At 32.9% G+C, this 18,738-nt stretch overlaps 1 protein-coding gene across 1 annotated transcript in view; it reads right to left on the reverse strand.

Annotated features, from left to right (window-relative positions):
• Positions 1-18,738, reverse strand: part of LOC308552396 (disintegrin and metalloproteinase domain-containing protein 2-like) — a gene marked incomplete at both ends in the record, with an annotated part of 89,263 nt that overhangs the window by 4,896 nt on the left and 65,629 nt on the right. The window contains 2 exon segments of the mRNA XM_081127714.1: positions 1,112-1,247; positions 10,592-10,775. Coding sequence (XP_080983840.1) covers positions 1,112-1,247; positions 10,592-10,775 — 320 coding nt within the window.

Genomic DNA, 18,738 nt, shown 5'->3' on the forward strand with positions numbered 1-18,738 from the left:
AAGACCCAAGCAGAATCTGCAGGAAGATCATGGAAGTCCCAGAATCTCACTTCTGAGTATTTTATTGATTAATCATATCACTAAGGTCAACCTGGACTCTAGCAAAGGAGTAGTCTCCTCTATTCATTGGGGAAATGGCATGTGTGTGCATGAACAGAAGCAATTAATTTCAGTCTGTTTGAACATAAGCTGCTGCAAGTTGTTACTACTAAAATGGAAACAGCTTGATAATGCTTAAATATGCTATAATTTAGTAATCTATTACCATATGGCCTTAAATAATGAAATGAATGTCAAAATGTTAAAAACTACCTCTGGCTCAAAATCTGGAAAACTTGCTTTAATTATATGCAAATTTAGTCCTGCCCTAAGTATCATTGGATATACTGGCTTGCTCTAAAGTCCATTCCTGCATCAAACAAACAAACAAAAATGTATAGGGTACTACATTTCCCCAGTTCACTGACTTTTTGTCTTCTAGTTAGGTTTAGCCAATGGAAGTCACTGGATAAAATTTGGAACATCAGAAAAGTAAAATATCCATGGTATTTATCCCCCTTCCTCTCCTACATCCCTAATAATGGCTGTGAATGCTCTACATCTCTACCTCATGCTGGGCAGTACCTCTCCCTGTGGTCTACATACTGATATGTAGCTTTGACCATAGTTATATGTCATGCCTCTTGGCTCAGGTTCTGGATGCAGAAATATCACCTCCTTTTATTGTCTCACCAGCCCCAAGAAATGATAGTGGATTTCTACAGTTGCTAATCTCATTTGCTACACCATTCTCTAATTGGTTTTTATCACTGCCGTTATGTCTTACCTGATGCCTTATATTAAGTTTCTTTTGTATAAAGGACTAAACTGATCTCTATTTTCCTACCTTGGCCCTTACTGACATATCTCAGCTATAATGTATGTTAAATATGTCCTATTATATTACTCTCTATAAGTAAAACATAAGTTAATAGCTATACATGATTTACTATTTGATGTCCAATCTAACACAGCCTAAATATAAATTGATAGACAAAGTAGTATTTATTTTTTTAGTTTAATAAATTAAAATGTATTTTAATTATGTTTTCAATTTGTTATTAGTACTTACCAGAACTACGGCCTATTATAACAGGTGGAAAATTGCCGCTGTTAATACTCCCACCAGGCCATAAATCTTGTGTATTTCTACAAGTTGGAGGTAAAAAGGGGGCATCACAGTGACAGTTCTTTTTATTATTGCATTTCTGAAAACAGGAGAAATATTATTTTGTAATATAAGTAGCTCAAATTACTTGTGTTCAAGTAGAATTTTAAAATGATACTGAAATAAGGCCAATTTTATTGTGTGGTTTATGAGTACATGAATGTGTGTGTGTGTTTAGCTGCATGTTTGTTTTCCTAAGATCACTCTCAATGATTTCTATTCTTGTGTTGTAATACTGATACTTACACCATGATTGTTGCATTTTTCTGGACAGTCATAAACCAAGTCACTTATTATACAATGCTTATCTCTGCATATCTAAAAAGGAAATAGGCCAAAGTAAGTTAACTGAAATGCCATCTGTGTTTGGAATCTAATTAAGAGGTATTGATTTAATAATAAATTTAATATATTAACAAGTGATTAATTTATAGTGCTACTATGTTTTTAGCACTAGATGAGACTCTGATTATCTGAGAGTAAACAAAACAATAAAAGCATCTTCCCTGCTTTTGCTGGGATGGAAGGTACAGACATAAAATAAATAGAATCAAAGATTAACATATAATAATTAGTATAATGAAAAAATATAGTTATATGAAAACAATACAGGGGACTTATCTAATATGTAAGAACAGTAAAATCTTCTTATTGAGCTCTAACATTGAACAGAACTAAATCAAGCATAGAAATGAAAGACAGGTATTTATAGAAAAAGAAGGAATATTCAAAATGAGCCTGGCAGGTGTGACTCAGTGGTTGAATGTCAACCCATGAACCAGGAGGTCACCAGTTTGATTCCAGGTAAGGACACATGTCCCGGGTTGCGGGCTCGATTCCCAGTAAGAAGAAGCCAATCGATGATATTTCTCTCTCAGTGATGTTTCTATTGCTCTATCTCTCCCTCTCCCTCTCTCTCTACAAATCAATCAAAAAAACATATTTAATATTTAAAATGACCCTGCATTGGAAATAGTATGGAATTTTGGAAAAATATTAAGGGCAATGTAGCTGTTACACAGAAAACAGCCATTAAATCACTAATTAAATATCTGAGTTCTACAATGTGCTTGGCCCTGAGAACACAAAAAAATTCATACTGCTCATATTGGAATAAAAGATGTAAAAACACAAACACAGACAAAAACAAAACAAAACACTCAATGTGATGTGACAGAAGTTGTTATGGCAGGATTGTGTAGGACCTTCCAATCTCAATCAGAATGTTGGCCTATAACCTGTAAGCAATTGGTTTTATTTAGAGATTGAATTGAAAGACGGGAAGCTGATAAAAGTAGGTTTTAGAAAAGAAGATGGGAAGGCAAAAGAAAATGTAGAGAGATAAATTAGAATGTCATTACAGTAGTCCAGGAAAATGATAACCAGAGAGTGAAACTGAGTGGTATTGGTTTAGATAGAAATCAGTGGCTGTATTTGAGATGTAGTTAAAAAGATTAATCCACCTAAGTTTCATGATAGACACACAGAAGATGAAAAGAGAGGCGGATCCATGACAACAAGGGTTCTGGCTTCTCTAACTCTTCTGGTTGTGGTACAATTAACTGAGATAGAGAAAGCTAAGTATAAAGCCCTAAAGTTTAGAATATTATACAAAGAAAGGAAGGGAGGTAGGAAGGAGGGAGGGAGGGAGGTAGGAGGGAGGGAGGGAAGAGGGAGGAGGGAGGAAGGAAGGAAGGAAGGAAGGAAGGAAGGAAGGAAGGAAGGAAGGAATTGAGGAAAATCTATAGTAACTCTGGAAGCAGTCTAAGGTCTAAAGCAACCAAGAAAATTCCAATCAAGATAAAGCCAAAAATATAGAAAAATTTGTAGCTGTTTTTGCTCACCCTTACCCCACTCCTTCCCTGGCATGGCACAGTCTTGTGCTGAAGATGGCAGCTGCTGAGTTCCCAATTCCCTCCCTTAAACTGAAGGGAGCAGAGGAGACCATATTTTCAATATTACAAACTATTTCAATACTACAAACTGTCTTAGAAGTTCCTGAAGGACTTGTCTCAATTTACCTAATTTAAATCTCAGATGGAGAGAAGCAATTGACACTATTCAGGACAGCTGTAGGAAAACTAAGACTTTAAACAACTGGGGCAAGATATTATGGGTGAAGACATACAGTAGGCCATCTAAGGCCCCAAAGAAATACTTGCATGAGACAATTTGGAGGAATAAGACTTAAAAACATCCATGAATGTGGGAAATCAAAAAAGCCACACAGAGGCCCTGGAAAGAGGCATGTCACAAAAATAGCAGAAGACCATAAGCTTTAGCCATAGGCTCATCCCGAGGCTCAGAGAGTACCCAACAAATTAGTAAAAGACTAGCCCTGCACAAAACCCATCTAAAAACAATGGGAGAAGTGATTGTTTTATATTTTAAAAAATCACAAGATATAAAAAGAAACAGGAAAACGTATTTCATTTAAAGGAAGAAAATGAAGTGACAGATATTATTTTTAAATGACTATACTAAATATGCTGAAGAAGCTAAATGAAAACATGAATAAAGAATGAAAGGAAATTAGAAAAATGACATGAACAAAATGAGAATGTCAACAGAGAGATGGCAATTTTAAATAGTAATCAGAACAAACTGTGGTGCTGAAAAATACAATACAGGCATACCTCATTTCATTGTGCTGCACTTTATTGCAATTTATAGAAGGTGTGCCTTTTTTACAAACTGAAGGTTTGTGGCAACCCTGCATTGAGCAAAGCTAATGGCACCATTTTCCCGGTAGCATTTGCTTACTTTGTGTCTCTGTATCACATTTTTGGTAATTTTCACACTATTTCCTGCTTTTTCATTATTATATTTGTTACGTTGATCTGCGATCAGTGACCTTTGATGTTACAACTGCAATTGTTTGGGGTGCCATGAACCATGCCCACGTAAGATGGAGAATGTAATTGATAAATGTCATGTGTGTTCTGACTGTCCACTGGACTGTTTCCCCACCTCACTCCCTCTCCTCAAGTCTCCGTTCCCTGAGACACAACAATATTTGAATTCCTAAAATTAACCTTAGAATGGCCTCTCTGTGTTCAAGTGAAAGGAAGAGTCTCACATCTCTCACTTTAAATCAAAAGTTAAAAATAATTGAGTGAGAAAGGCACATTAAAAGCTGAGATAGGTCAAAGGCTAGGCTTCTTGTGCCAAAGAGTTAGTTGAGCTGTGAATGCAAAAGACAAGTTATTGAAGGCAATTAAAGTGCTAGTCAAGTGAACACATGAATGTTAAGAAAGCAGTATAGCTTTCTTGTGAATATGGAAAAAGTTTTAGTGGTCTGGAGAGAAGATCAAACACTCCACACCATTCCCCTAAGCCAAAGCCTAATCTAGAGCAAGAACCTAACTCACTCTCAATTCTGTGAAGTCTGAGAGAGGCGAGGCAATTGCAGAAAAACAGTTTGAAGCTAGAAGAGGTTGGTTAATAAGGATTAAGAAGCAATTTCCATAACATCAAAGTACATGGTAAAGCAGCAAGTGCTGATGTAGAAGTGACAGCAAGTTAGCCAGAAGATCTAGCTAAGATAACTGATAAAGGTGGCTACACTAAACAGACTTTCAGTGTAGATAAAGCAGCCTTATACTGGAAGAAGATGACATCTAGGACTTTCATAGCTAGAGAAGAGAAGTCAACGCATTGCTTCAAAGCATCAAAGAACAATCTGACTCTCTTGTTAGGTGCTAATGCAGTTGATGACTTTAAATTGAAGCCAATGTTCATTTACCATTCCAAAAATCCTGGGGCCCTTAGGAATCATGTTAAATCTACTCTACCTTTGCTCTATAAATGGCACAATGAAGCCTGATGGCAGCACATCTGTTTACAACATGGTTTACTGAATCTTTTAAGCCCCCTGTTGAGACTTACTGCTCAGAAGAAAAGATTTCTTTTAAAATAGTACTGCTCATTGACAGTGCACCTGGACACCCAAGAGCTCTCATGATGTACAATGAGATTGTTTGTTTGTTTTCATGCTTGATAACACAACATCCATTATGCAGCCCACAGATAAAATCTTATTAAAGAAATACATTTTTATAAGGCTATAGCTCTCATAATAGTGTCATGATAGCTATAGCTGTCATAATAGACTCATCCTCTGATGGATCTAGGAAAAGTAAATTGAAAACCTTCTGGAAAGGACTCACCAGTCCAGATGCCAATAAGAAAATTTGTGAATCATGGAAAGAGGCCAAAATATCAACATTAATAGAAGTTTGAAAGAACTTGATTCCAACCCTTGTGGACAACTGAAGGGTTCAAGATTCCAGTGGGGGAAACAACTGGAGATATGGTGAAAATAGCAAGAGAAATAGAATTAGAAGTGGAGTCTGAAGATGTGACTGGTTTGCTGCAATCTCATGATAAAATTTTAATTGATGAGGAGTTGCTGCTTATGATTGGGCAAAGAAATTGGTTTGTTGAAATGAAATACATTCCTAGTGAAGATGTTGTAACGATTGTTGAAATGACAACAAGGGATTTAGACTATTATGTAAACTTAGCTGATAAAGCAGCACAGGGTTGGAGAAGATTGACTCCAATCTTGAAAGAAGTGCTGTTGGTAAAATGCTATCAAATAGCATCACATGATGCAGAGAAATTGTTCATGAAAGAAAAAGTCAATCGGTGAAGCAATCTTTATTGTTATCTTATTTTTAAGAAATTGTCACAAACACCCCAACATTCAAAAATGACCATCCTAACCAGTAAGCAGCCATCAACATCAAGACAACACCTTTTACTATAAAAAAGATTATGACTTGCTGAAGACTCGGGTGATGGTTAGCATTTTTTAGCAATAAAGTATTTTTAATTAAAGTATGTGCATTTTTTTATTATTATGCAAAATAATAATCAGTTGCATTTCTTTACATCAGTGGTACTCATTTTAAAAAGGAAATTAAGTAAACAGTTCCCCTTACAATAGCACCAAAAAGAATAAAATACTTAGGAATAAACTTAATCAAGGAGTTGAAAGACTTATACCTGAAAACTACAAAATACTGCTGAAAGATATTAAAGAAGACACAAACCAATTGGAGGATATCCCATGTTCATGCAAGAAGACTTAATATTGTTAAGTGGTCAATACTATCCAAAGAAATCTGCAGATTCAGTACAATCCTATAAAATACCTATGTTTTTCGCATAAATAGAAACACTCATCCTAAAATTTATTATAGAACCTTTTTTCTTTCTTTAAATATATCTTTATTGATTTCAGAAAGAGGAAAGGAGAAGGAGAGAGATAGAAACATCAATGATGAGAGTCATTGATTGGCTACCTCCTGCACGTTCCACACTGGGGATCGAGCCAGCAACCCCGGCATGTTCCCTGACCAGGAATCAAACCCTGATCGATTGCCTGGATCCTAGGTTGATGCTCAACCACTGAGCCATGCCCAGCTGAGCTATTATAGAATCTTAAGGGACTACAAATAGCTAAAACAATCTTTAAAAAAGAAGAAAAATTTGAGCAACTACTTATTGATTTCAAACTTACTAAAAAAGGTACAAAATTCAAAACATTATAGGACTTACATAAAGACAGATATACAAACCAATGGAGAAGAATAAAGAATCCATAAATAAAGTTTTTCAGATGGGTCAAATTATTTTCAACAAGGTTGCCACAGAAATTCATACTAACTATCCACAGGCAAAAGAATGAACTTGGACCTTTAATTTATACTATATACAAAAATTAACTAAATAGGGATCCTAGACCTAAACATAAAATCTAAAACTATAAAACTCCTAGAAAAAAAACAGGGTAATTGACATTTAATTTGGTAATAATTTCTTGGATGTGACACAAAAAACATAGGAAAAAAGAAAAAATAGATAAACTGTACAATATCTAAATTAAATAAACTTTTGTGCATCAAAGGACTCAATCAACAAAGTTAAAGGCATCCCATGAGATGAGAGAAAATATCTACAAATCATATATCTAATTAAAAATTAATATCTAGAATATATAAAGAACTCCTAAAACTCAACAAGAAATAACAACTCAATTTTTTTTTAAATGGGCACAGGATGTGAATAGACATTTCTTTAAAGAAGATATATAAATGCCCAATAAGCATATGGAAATATGCTCAACATCACTAATAATTAAAGAAACAAAAATAAAAAATGATAATGAGGTACCACTTCAACCCATTAGAATAGCTATTAGAAAAAATAAAAAAGAATAAATGTTGGTGAGAATGTGGAGAATTTGTAATTCTTCTGCACTGATGGTGAGAATGTAAAGTAGTAAAGAAACAGTATAGAGTTCCCCAAAAATCAAACAGAATTACCATATGATCCAGAAATTTCCCCTCTAGGTATATAATTAAAACATTTGAAACAGACACCTGAACAGAAATTTGCACACCAATGATAATGACAGCATTATTTAAAACAGCCCAAAGGTGGAAATAAACCAAATGTCCAATGACAAATAAACGGATAAACAACATATGGTATAAACATAGAATGAAATACGATTCATCCTTAACATGGAATGAAATTTTGACACATGCAAAAACATGGATTAATTTGAAAATATTACACCAGATAAAATAAGTTGGACTCAAAAGGACAAATATTGTATGATCCCACTTGTGTGAGGTACCTAGAATACAGAAATTTATAGAGCCAGAAATTAAAATAGTGATTACCAGGGGCTGTGGGAAGGAGTCACTGGGGAGTTATAGTTTGATGGGTACAGACTTTCTGTTTGGGATGATGAACATTTTCTGGAGATGAACAGTGATAATCATTGCACAAAAATGTGAATGTACTTGTGTCCCTGAACTGTACACTTAAAAATGGTTAAGGTGGTAAATGTTATGTTATGCATATTTTACCACAAAGATAGTATGTTGTATCCAGTGCTTTATAGACTAGGATAAGAAGTAACATCACTAAGCTCATGTTATGAGAACAATATAGTTGATCCTTGACCAACTCCAGGCTAAGGATGCTGACCCACTTGAGGTTGAAAAATAGAGCACAAGTAAAACTTTTGACTCTTCCAAAATTTGACTATAGTCAGCTCTTGGTACCCATGGAATTGGTTCCAAAATCCATGTATGCTCAAGTTCTTTATATAAAATGGCATAGGACAATTACCTTCTGCCCTCTATATCTGCAGTTTCCCAGCCCCGGATCAAATACACTGTTTTCAATCTACTATTAGTTGAATCCACAGATGGGAAACCCATGGATATGGAGAACTGACTGTACTTATTGAAAACAAATCTGAGTATAAGTGTAAGTCTGAGAATTGAAACAATATGTATGGATTCAATACCTCTTGCTATTTCTTTGTTGAAAAAAGGAATTTTGAAATTTCTTATGACAATGTGTTCATTCTAATCCAAATGGACATTTATATAGGAGTATGTAAAAAAGGGCACTCTAACTTGCAGAATACATAACAGTTTTAGAGCACTAACATGCAGTTAGCCTGATCATCTTTTTTTAGAAGCAATATATGATATATATGAAGCCAACATTTTGTGGCCATCATTTGGATAACACCTTCCAAAATCTCTTCCCAGCCTCTCTATCTCTCTACCTTGGAACAGGAACTTTTCCAACATCATCATGTATTCTTTTTAAATGATAAACAGTAGCATGTCTTCAGACTGCTGAAATAGATGTCTATTTGCTAAATCACCTTGGTCATGAAGACTGTAGTAAAGTAGTGACTGCCTGATAGCCCTTTTTTTTCTCACTAACTATGGTGAGCAAAGATGGCATGCACCTTCCCCTCTCCCCTTAGCTCTTACAATAATTCTTCTTGCAATGTGGAGATAGTTGGAGTTCTATCAACCATCTTGAAAGCATAAAAAAGAGTATCACTGTACAAGAAAAGGATCTATAGCTGGAAAGTAGACTGAGCCTGGATCATTGATGACATAATGGAACCCCATAATGTCTAATGGACAATATCCACAATTTTTTTATATGATAGGAAGGATACACCCTGCACTGTTTATGCCATTCTTGGTGGTTCTTGTTTCTTGTGCAGTTCCTAACTCATACAGTCTGTGGTAGGCTATTTAGAAATAATAGTTAAAAATTAAAGATAGTTTAGGCAATCATTTGGGAAATATTTTGCAAAGTTAATTTCATAAAAGCAATTTTGTTACCAAGTTTTTTAAATGACTGAGTTTTGTGTGAGAATTTGGGGTGGCAACTTTTAAAATTTGTATTCCTAATTTTTAAAATGAATATTAGTAAAGTTAGGTTGTAATAAGATCTTATTATATATGACAAATATTTCCATAAATATCAAGTAAAAATATATTAATTTTAAATATGTATAGATTTATAATGATTTATAATTACAATGTGAAAAATTGTGAGATTTCATTTATACCTGGTCATAACCAAAACAAAATTTTTAGTCTTCATTTACAACAAAATATCTTCTGCTTCCAAGTAAATTATATTTTGCCTTTTCTTCTATTCTTCATTAAGTAATTTAATATATTATGTTTCTTATTAGGCCAGAGAAACTTTGTAACTTAAAATCTAGATGTGAGAATAATTTAAATGAGCTTTGTTGTGTATTTATGCATATATACATCAGCGCCATGTATTTCATAGAGCAAAAAGCTAGGAAGACAGAAATGTTGATACAAATCCATATGTACTATGGAATAATAAAAATTGCAAAATCAGATAATACAATGGAATATTCTTGAAAAAAATATGTAGTTAGTATAGATAGATAAGTATTATATTGTCCCCCAAAATGTATACACAATGTCTGTAGATTTTATTAAATTTTGAAAATGAAATGTATTTTAATAAACACTGGCTTTATAATTATTCAAAACGTGTATACTTTTTTGGGAGACTATATATATATATATAGAGAGAGAGAGAGAGAGAGATTTGATTGAATGTTCATAAAAATAGGAAGAATAGTTACACCTCATATATGTGCCTTCGAGTTTGTGTTTTCTCTATGCATTCTATATTATTTTCATCACTAAAATGGACATATATGATTTAACAGCTATTTTAAAGTATTTATATCGTAAGATAGATCACATTAGAATTACTCTGTGTAATATAATTTAACAAAATACAGTGAATAAATAATATAATTCTCAGATCAGTGAATATACCTAATTTCTAAGAAAAAAGCCAATAAAATATTCATGGTGATATCATCTATGCATGAATACAGGTAATATATTATTTCTTTTAAAAATTTTTTATTATTTAAAAATTTTTCTATTTTCTTATTTTTGAAATTGAATGTACACTTACATTATGAGGAAAATACTAGCCATGCATTTAAAAATAAAGTATAAATTAGAAAGTCATTTGGGACTAAAATTTACATACCAGTTGCTCACCACAACTAGTTCCATCTTTTACCCACATCTTTGAGCTTTCTGGATGATCCCATTTATATTCCAATGAGACACAGAGATCCTTCGATAGTTTACTATAAATAACAGTGGCATCTTGAATTTGAAGTATATTTTCACCTTCATATTTGCATACTAATTTTCCACACCGCACATCTCTATAATTTACCAATAAATGAAGATCATTAGTTTTAAATACATAGAAATATTAGAATACCATTTCTAAAGCAAAAAGATTTAAAGCATTGAAGTTTTGAAAAAAGATGTATGCAATTAATTGTGAAACACCAAAAAAATGAGGGCCTTGCATGCATTGATAATAATAACTCAACATTTTAATAATTATGAACAACTTCCTAGTTAACCTGATAACTTTTCTGTAATGATTCTTTCATTTTTTATTCTTAGACATAATCAATTTCCAGTTTATTCTAGTCTAAAAAAATTATAAAGTTTATCTAATTATCAGTCTTATTTGATTTCTTTTTCAGTTTTTTGTGTGTTTTTTAAAAATATGTCTTTATTGATTTCAGAGGGAGAGGAAGGGAGATGGAGAAAGAGAGAAAGGCCAATGATGAGAGAGTCATTGACTGGCTACCTCCTGCATGCCCCCCACTGGGGATCGAGCCCACAACCCAGGTATGTGCTCTGACTGGGAATCAAATTGCGATCTCCTAGATCATAGGTCAGTGCTCAATGGCTGCTGAGTCATGCTGGCTGGCTGGGTCCTTTTCAGTTTTTTAAACAATGTCTACTCTCACCTTTATGTGTAAAGACTTTGAGACCCACATCAAGAAGTATTATATGCAATAATTATTAATATAAAACCACTAAAATACATCATAATGATAGAGCTATAAAGCACAAAAACTTATGAAAGTAACCATAAAATTTAAAAAAGCATTAATAACAAAAAATAATGCAACTTATGATTGATTTTTCCAACAGAAATAATAGAGTTCAAAGGATTATTGAATGACAGATTCAAAGATGAAACAAACTGTCTACTGTCCATTTTATATGGAGAGAAAATATCTTTCAAAATGAAATGTGGCATTATCAGACAATAATTTAAAAAATTTGTCATCAGCAGTCCTGGTCTAAAGAAAATGTAGAGTGAGTTCTTCATATTGAAAGAAATTATTCTAGATGTAACCTGTATAAATACAAAATACATATAGCTTTAATATGATTGAGAAGTTTCCTTTCTATTCATAGTTAGATGAGAGTGTTTATCATGGGTCATTGTTAGATTTTGTGATAAATCAGACACAAAATAAAGAGAATTGTGAAGATAAATCTAAATGAGGGGACTGTGTGAAAGAGAACATATAGGTTAAGTCATCTCCTCCCTCAAGCAAGTATAAAACTGGGCAAATTTGTCCAAACAAGCATTTCAGAGCTATGAAAACTGATCAAAGACAAACAACAAATTGAGAAGCATTTATGAAAAGCTGCTATAAAATCAAGTAATAATAGTGAGAGGCTATGGTCTTCATGCCTGAGTCTGCTGCCATGCCCTCTCCCAGCTCAGTTGATGCTGTCATTTTATCAGGGCAGGCCTGACCATGAAAACCAATAGACTTAATGTCTCCTTGATTTGGTGCAGAGGACAGAAAAAAAAAACCTCACCCAGCAGAATTTTGGGCAAAAGAAGCAAACTTTTTAGGGAAAAATAGCATCACATTTAGCCTGAGGTGGAGGTTCCAGTTAGGGTTAGTGACAGACCAGCCAGAATTTAAAGGCATAACCCTAGAAATGATAGCTACAAAAAGGGTGGTGATAAACTTTCCCTACATCACATTCCTAGTTGACCAGAAGGTTGTGTGCATGTGCTGAGGAGACTTGAGAAAGATTGATTGGAAGTAACACCAGAGGAAACTTTAAGTTTGCTTAAATCTAAATATGCTCCCAAATTCACAAACAGAGCCATCTCTCTCTCTCTCTCTCTCTCTCTCTCTCTCTCTCTCTCTCTCTCTCTCACACACACACACACACAAATGCCAGGTGACTTTAGTTATGAATTTATGAATTCTGGGACATATATAAAAAAATTAATGCTAATTCCATGCAGACGTCATAGAAAATGAGAAGGGTAAAACACTTTCCAACTCATTCTGTGAGGCAGGTTTTATCCTGATATCAGATCCAAGTCAATTCATCACAATATGATGAACATTGATACACAAATCCTGAACAAAATATTAGCAAATCAAATATAGAATTATATAAGAATAATTACATGCCATAACTAAGTGGGAATTAGCCAAGAATGCAGGATTAGGTTAATATCTAAGATATTCTAATTCATCCAATATAAAAGGAAAAATGCTCAATCACAGAAAAAGCACCTCATAAAATCCAGCAGTGATCCATTATAAACACTCTCATCTAACCAGAAATAGAAAGGAACTTCCTCAATCTGATAGACCTGCATGTATAGTCTACTAGTAATATTATGGTTCAAGTTGTTCCTTTAATCAGGAATAAGACAAAACAATTCTGTTTTTATCACTTTTATGCAATGGAGCAAAGATTTCATAGGTATATATAAAAGCTATGATCTATAAAAACATAAATGAATAAATTGAACTTCATCAAAATTAAAATATTTTTCTCTCCAAAAGGTATCATTAAGGAAAGAAAGATAAAGGATAGTCAAAATAAAATATTTATAATTTATATATGGATGAAGATTATATTCTAAATACATAAACTACTTTTATAATTCAATAATAACAACAAAACCTAATTTAAAAATGGGCTACAGATTTCTCAAGATATTTCACCAAAGAAGATATGTAAATACTTAATAATCACATGAAAGAGTGGTCATTTCATAAATCAAGTAAATGCTAATTAAAACCAGAATAAGGTACCTATTTTGCATGGCAAAACAAAACAAAACAAAACAAGTAAGCAAAACAAAGTTGTGATAACACTAAATGTTGGTGAGGATGTAGAAAAGTTGGTGGAACTCTCATACATTATTAATGGAAATGTAAAGTGATACAGTCACTCTGGAAAATATTTGGGCAGTTTCTTAAAATATTAAACATATACTTGCCAAATGACCCAGCAATTCCACTTCTAACTGTGCATCCAAGTGAAATGGACAAAAAAAAACACACAACTATGATTAATACCTTAAAGTCTCTAAAGGCAAAAAATGTCAACATGAAAGATCAGAGAGAAAATATCAGCAGAGATATGGAAACTGTAAGGACCAACAATAAGACTCAAAAAAAAAAAAAAAAAATCTTCCAAGGACTTATCAATAACTCAATCAAAATGGCAGAAATAAGACTCAGTGAACTTAGTGATAGGTCAACAGAAACTTCCCAAAGTGAAACACAATTATAAAGAGTAGCGGAAAAAACAAACAAACAGAAAATCCAAGAACTCTGGAACAATATCATGAAGTGTAACATTCTCTTAATAAGAATAGCAAAAGGAAAAGAAAAATTGGGGCAGAAGGAATATTTAAAAGTTTACGGCCAAAATCTCTCCAAAATTATTGACAAACATGAAACCACAAATTCAAGAGAAACAGAGAATGACAAGCAGGATAAATCCCAAAACAGAAACCACCCACAAAAATATCATATTTCAACTAAAGAAAGCCAGCCAATGAGAAAATTTTGAAGGCCAACTATGTTGGGGGTACACTTTTCAGAGGACTAAGGATAAGAATTACAGCAGACTTTTCATTAAAACACACACACACAAAAAAAAACACGTGCAATTAAGATTGTCAAGGGAATGCCCGGCCAGTCATGGCTCAGAGGTTGAGCGTCGACCTGGGATCCAGACGATCAGGGTTCGATTCCTGGTCAGGGCACATGCCCGGGTTGCGGGCTCAATCAATGACTCTCTCATCATTGATGTTTCTGTCTCTCTCTCTTCCTCTCTCTGAAATCAATAAAGATATATATATATATAAAAAAAAAAAAGATTGTCAAGGGAAGTTTCAAGTGTTAAAAGAAAAACCGCTAACTAAGCATTCTGTGTCTAGTGAAAATATCCTCCAAAAGTTAGAAGTAAAAATTTTCTCAAACAAAAATTAATAGAATTATTTGCCAGCAGATCTGACTTGCAGGAAATGTTATATGAAGTTCTTCAGACAAAATAAAAATTACATGGTCAGAAGCTGCATCTATATAAAGAAAGGAGTATCAGAAAATGAATAAATAAAAGAATAATAGTTTTAAATTTTTTATTCTTAACTGCACTAAAATATAACTGTCTACTTAGAGCAATAATACAAAGAATGTATTGAATGTTTATTGAATATGTATAAGTAAAATGAATAACAATGATTTCACAAGATGCAGAAATTGGGATAATAGTAAACCTGCACTACACAGAAAGCAGTATACTGTTATTTGAGGGTGGGCTATTACTGTGTCATATGTTATTATTTGAAGATAACAATTATGAATCTCACTGTACCAGTAATCACTTTTAATGGGAATGGTTTAAACAACCAATTAAAATCTAGACATTGTCAGAGTGAATAATGAAAATATGACCCAAAGTCGGTATACCACCTGAAAATTAATTAATGTAATATAATATATTAAGAGAATTATGGACAAAATCTATAGAATCATGTCAATAAGATGGATGAAAAACACTTGAAAAAAATGCAATCACCATGCAAGATTAAAAATTCTCAACAAAGAAGGAATTCAGAGAAACTCCCAATCAGACAAAAGACATCAACAAAAAAATCTATAGCTCCCAATAAACTTAACGGTGAAAGGTTGAATTTTTCCCATAAAATTGGGAATGAGTAAGTGTTACTTCTTTCTCCACTTATATTTCAACATTTTAATGATATATATAGTGTAATTAAGCAAGAAAAAACAATGAAAGTCTTCCCAATTAGAAAACAATATTAATCAAAACTTTATTTGCAGTTAATATGATCCTAAACATGGAAATGCTAAGAAATTCACATACCAAAAATCAATCAATCAATCAATCAATCAATCAATCAATCAATCAATAGTTTAGGAAGGTAACACAATATAAAAGATCAATATAAATTGCTATTTACATTTTCATTGAGGGAGCTGTGGTGCAACATGAAAAGTAACAATATTCACACCATAGGAGTGCCAGAGGAGGTCAAAAGTAAGCAAGGATTAGGGATACTGTTTGAAGAAATAATGGTAGAAAACTTCCCTAACCTGGTCAAGGAAAAAGTCACACAAATTCAGGAGACAAAGAGAGTCCCAAGCAAGAAGAATCCACAGAGGCCCACACCCAGACACATCATAATTAAAATGCCAAGAATTCAAGGCAAAGAGAGAATCTTAAAGGCAGCAAGAGAAAAGCAATGTGTTACCTACAAAGGAACCCCTATAAGGCTGTCAGCTGACTTCTCATCAGAAACTCTACAGGCCAGAAGGGAATGGCATGAAGTATTCAAGGTAATGCAAAACAAAGATCTGAAACCAAGACTACTCTATTCAGCAAGATTATCATTCAAGATAGATGGTGAAATAAAGAGATTTCCAGACAAAAAAAAAAAAAAAAAAGACCAAAGGAGTTTATCACCACCAAACCAGTATTGCAGGAAATGTTAAAGGAACTGCTATAATTAGAAGTAGAAATACAGAGAAAGAGAAACATAGGTATAAAGAATTAAAATGGCAATAGATAAGTATCTATAAATAATAACTTTAAATGGAAATGGATTAAACGTCTCAATAAAAAGATATAGGGTGGCTGAATGGATAAGAAAACATGACCCAAATATATGCTGTCTACAAGAGACCCATCTCAGAACAAAAGACTCACACAGGATGAGAGTGAAGGGATGGAAAAAAATTTTCCATGCAAATGGAAATGAATGAAAAGCTGGGGTAGCTCTACTCATATCAGACAAAATAGACTTCAAAATGAAGACCACAACGAGAGACAAGAAAGGTCATTACATAATACTAAAGGGATCAATCCAACAAGAGGATATAACCCTGGTAAACATATATGCATCCAACATAGGAACACCTAAATTTATAAAAAAACTTCTAGAGGACTTTAAGGGAGCAATCAATAGCAATACACTCATACTAGGGGACTTTAACACCCCGCTGACTTCACTGGATAGGTCTTCCAGACAAAAAATCAACAAGGAATCAGTAAACCTAAATGATACACTAGTTCAGATGGATTTAATTGACATTTACAGAACATTCCACCCCAAAGCTGCAGAATATACATTCTTCTCAAGAGCACATGGGACATTCTCAAAGATAGACCACATGTTAGGACACAACACAAGTCTCTACAAGTTTAAGAAGATTGAAATCATATAAAGCATCTTTTTGGACCACAATGGCATAAAATTAGAAATCAACTACAATAAAAACACTAAAAAACATACATTTTAATTATTGTTACAATATTGAATAATGTGAAAATGAAATTTAGCGGAGCATTCTATTCATAACAGTTTCAAAAATAGAACGTTTAGGAATGTATTTAATAAAATCAATGCAACATTTAACACTGAAAACTAATAAACTTGGCTGAAAAAATTAAAAAGATTGTAGTAAATTGAGTCATTCCATATTTATCCATTGAAAACTCAAAATTGTTAAGATGGCAATTCATTACACACATACACACACACACACACACAAACACACACACACACAAAACACCAATGCATTTAGAGCTGATGAAATCTAAGGAGTATGATCTAAGAATTTACCAGTGCTAATTCCCAGTTTTGATACTGTACTACTGATAAGCATAAGATGTTACCAGTTTGGGAAACCAGGTGAAGGGTACAGGAGGCCTCTGTATTCTCTCTTTATTATTTTTGCAAGTTCTGGTGAATCTACCATTAGTTCAGAATAAAAATGATACAAAGGTAAAACTCAGTGGAAGGAAGATTAAACTATTTCAAATATAATGGAAAACAATTTGAACAGACTCATCACACTGGAAGATACCACATTGATAAGAAAACTTAGAAAATGCTCAAAATAACTTTTAATTAGATGAATGCAAATTAAAACAAAAATAACTTACAACTGGAATGACTAAAATAAAACAGACTGACAATACCAAGTAGTAGCACATGGTGGAGAAACAAGAAATCAGGTTTTGCTAGTGTGAATATAAAATTGCATAGCCACTTTGGAAAACAATGTGTTAGTTTCTTTAAAAAGATTCATATGAACTTATAATTCATCAATTATAATTTTATGTATCTATCTACCTAACACAAATGAAACTGTATCTCACCATCAAGACCTGACCCTCCTTGAAGGTTTATAGCAGCTTTATTCATAATACCTCTAAATAATGTACCACATAATTGCCCATAAATAAGTGAATGGGTAAACTATTGTGCTTGTTGTATATATCATTTTCAGTGATATTTAGAATTATTATTCAACAATAAAAAATAAAATGCTAACATGAGATTAATCTGTTTGAATCTCAAAAATTATCTTGGGTATATCAAGTATGACACAAAAAATGGAAACTATGAGTCCACTTACATAAAATTTTTGGACATACTATATTCATCTATCATCATTGACATGAGAACACAGGCAGAGATTGGAGAGAACATGCTCATATGATAAAAATATTAATCAAGTTGTACACCTAAACTACATTCAATTGTTAGCTTATGTAAATAAAAAAAAAATAAATTCAAGAAAACTGAAGACAAAAGACTCAAAGGAGTTTATATATACTCTATCTTTAGGATGCTATATTTATACCTGGGCTTTAAATAAAACTCTATAAGGGTAAAACAGTAGTGTTTTTAGGTATTTAAAATGAAAATTAAATTATGTAAAAAAATCATATGAAGTAGGAAGAGAAATTATTATTAATCCCATTTCACATACAAGTAACTGGCATTCAAAAGGGTAGTTTTCTTTTGCAAGACATATGGATAAGGAGTTGCAGTAAAGAATCTATAGCTATATACATGTTAGGTAGGAAACTATTTTATCTGATGAAAAGCAAGAGCAATAAACTATTTAAATGCATTACTTATGTTTTTCTAAACTCCTAAATATTTGCTGAGCATAAATTTAACACCTGTTTATCTTTTAATTGAATAATTTTAAAAGTAAGAACTCAAGG

The sequence above is a fragment of the Miniopterus schreibersii genome (genome assembly GCF_964146895.1).
Source record: "Miniopterus schreibersii genome assembly, chromosome: 2".
In the NCBI taxonomy this organism is placed as follows: Eukaryota; Metazoa; Chordata; class Mammalia; order Chiroptera; family Miniopteridae; genus Miniopterus; species Miniopterus schreibersii.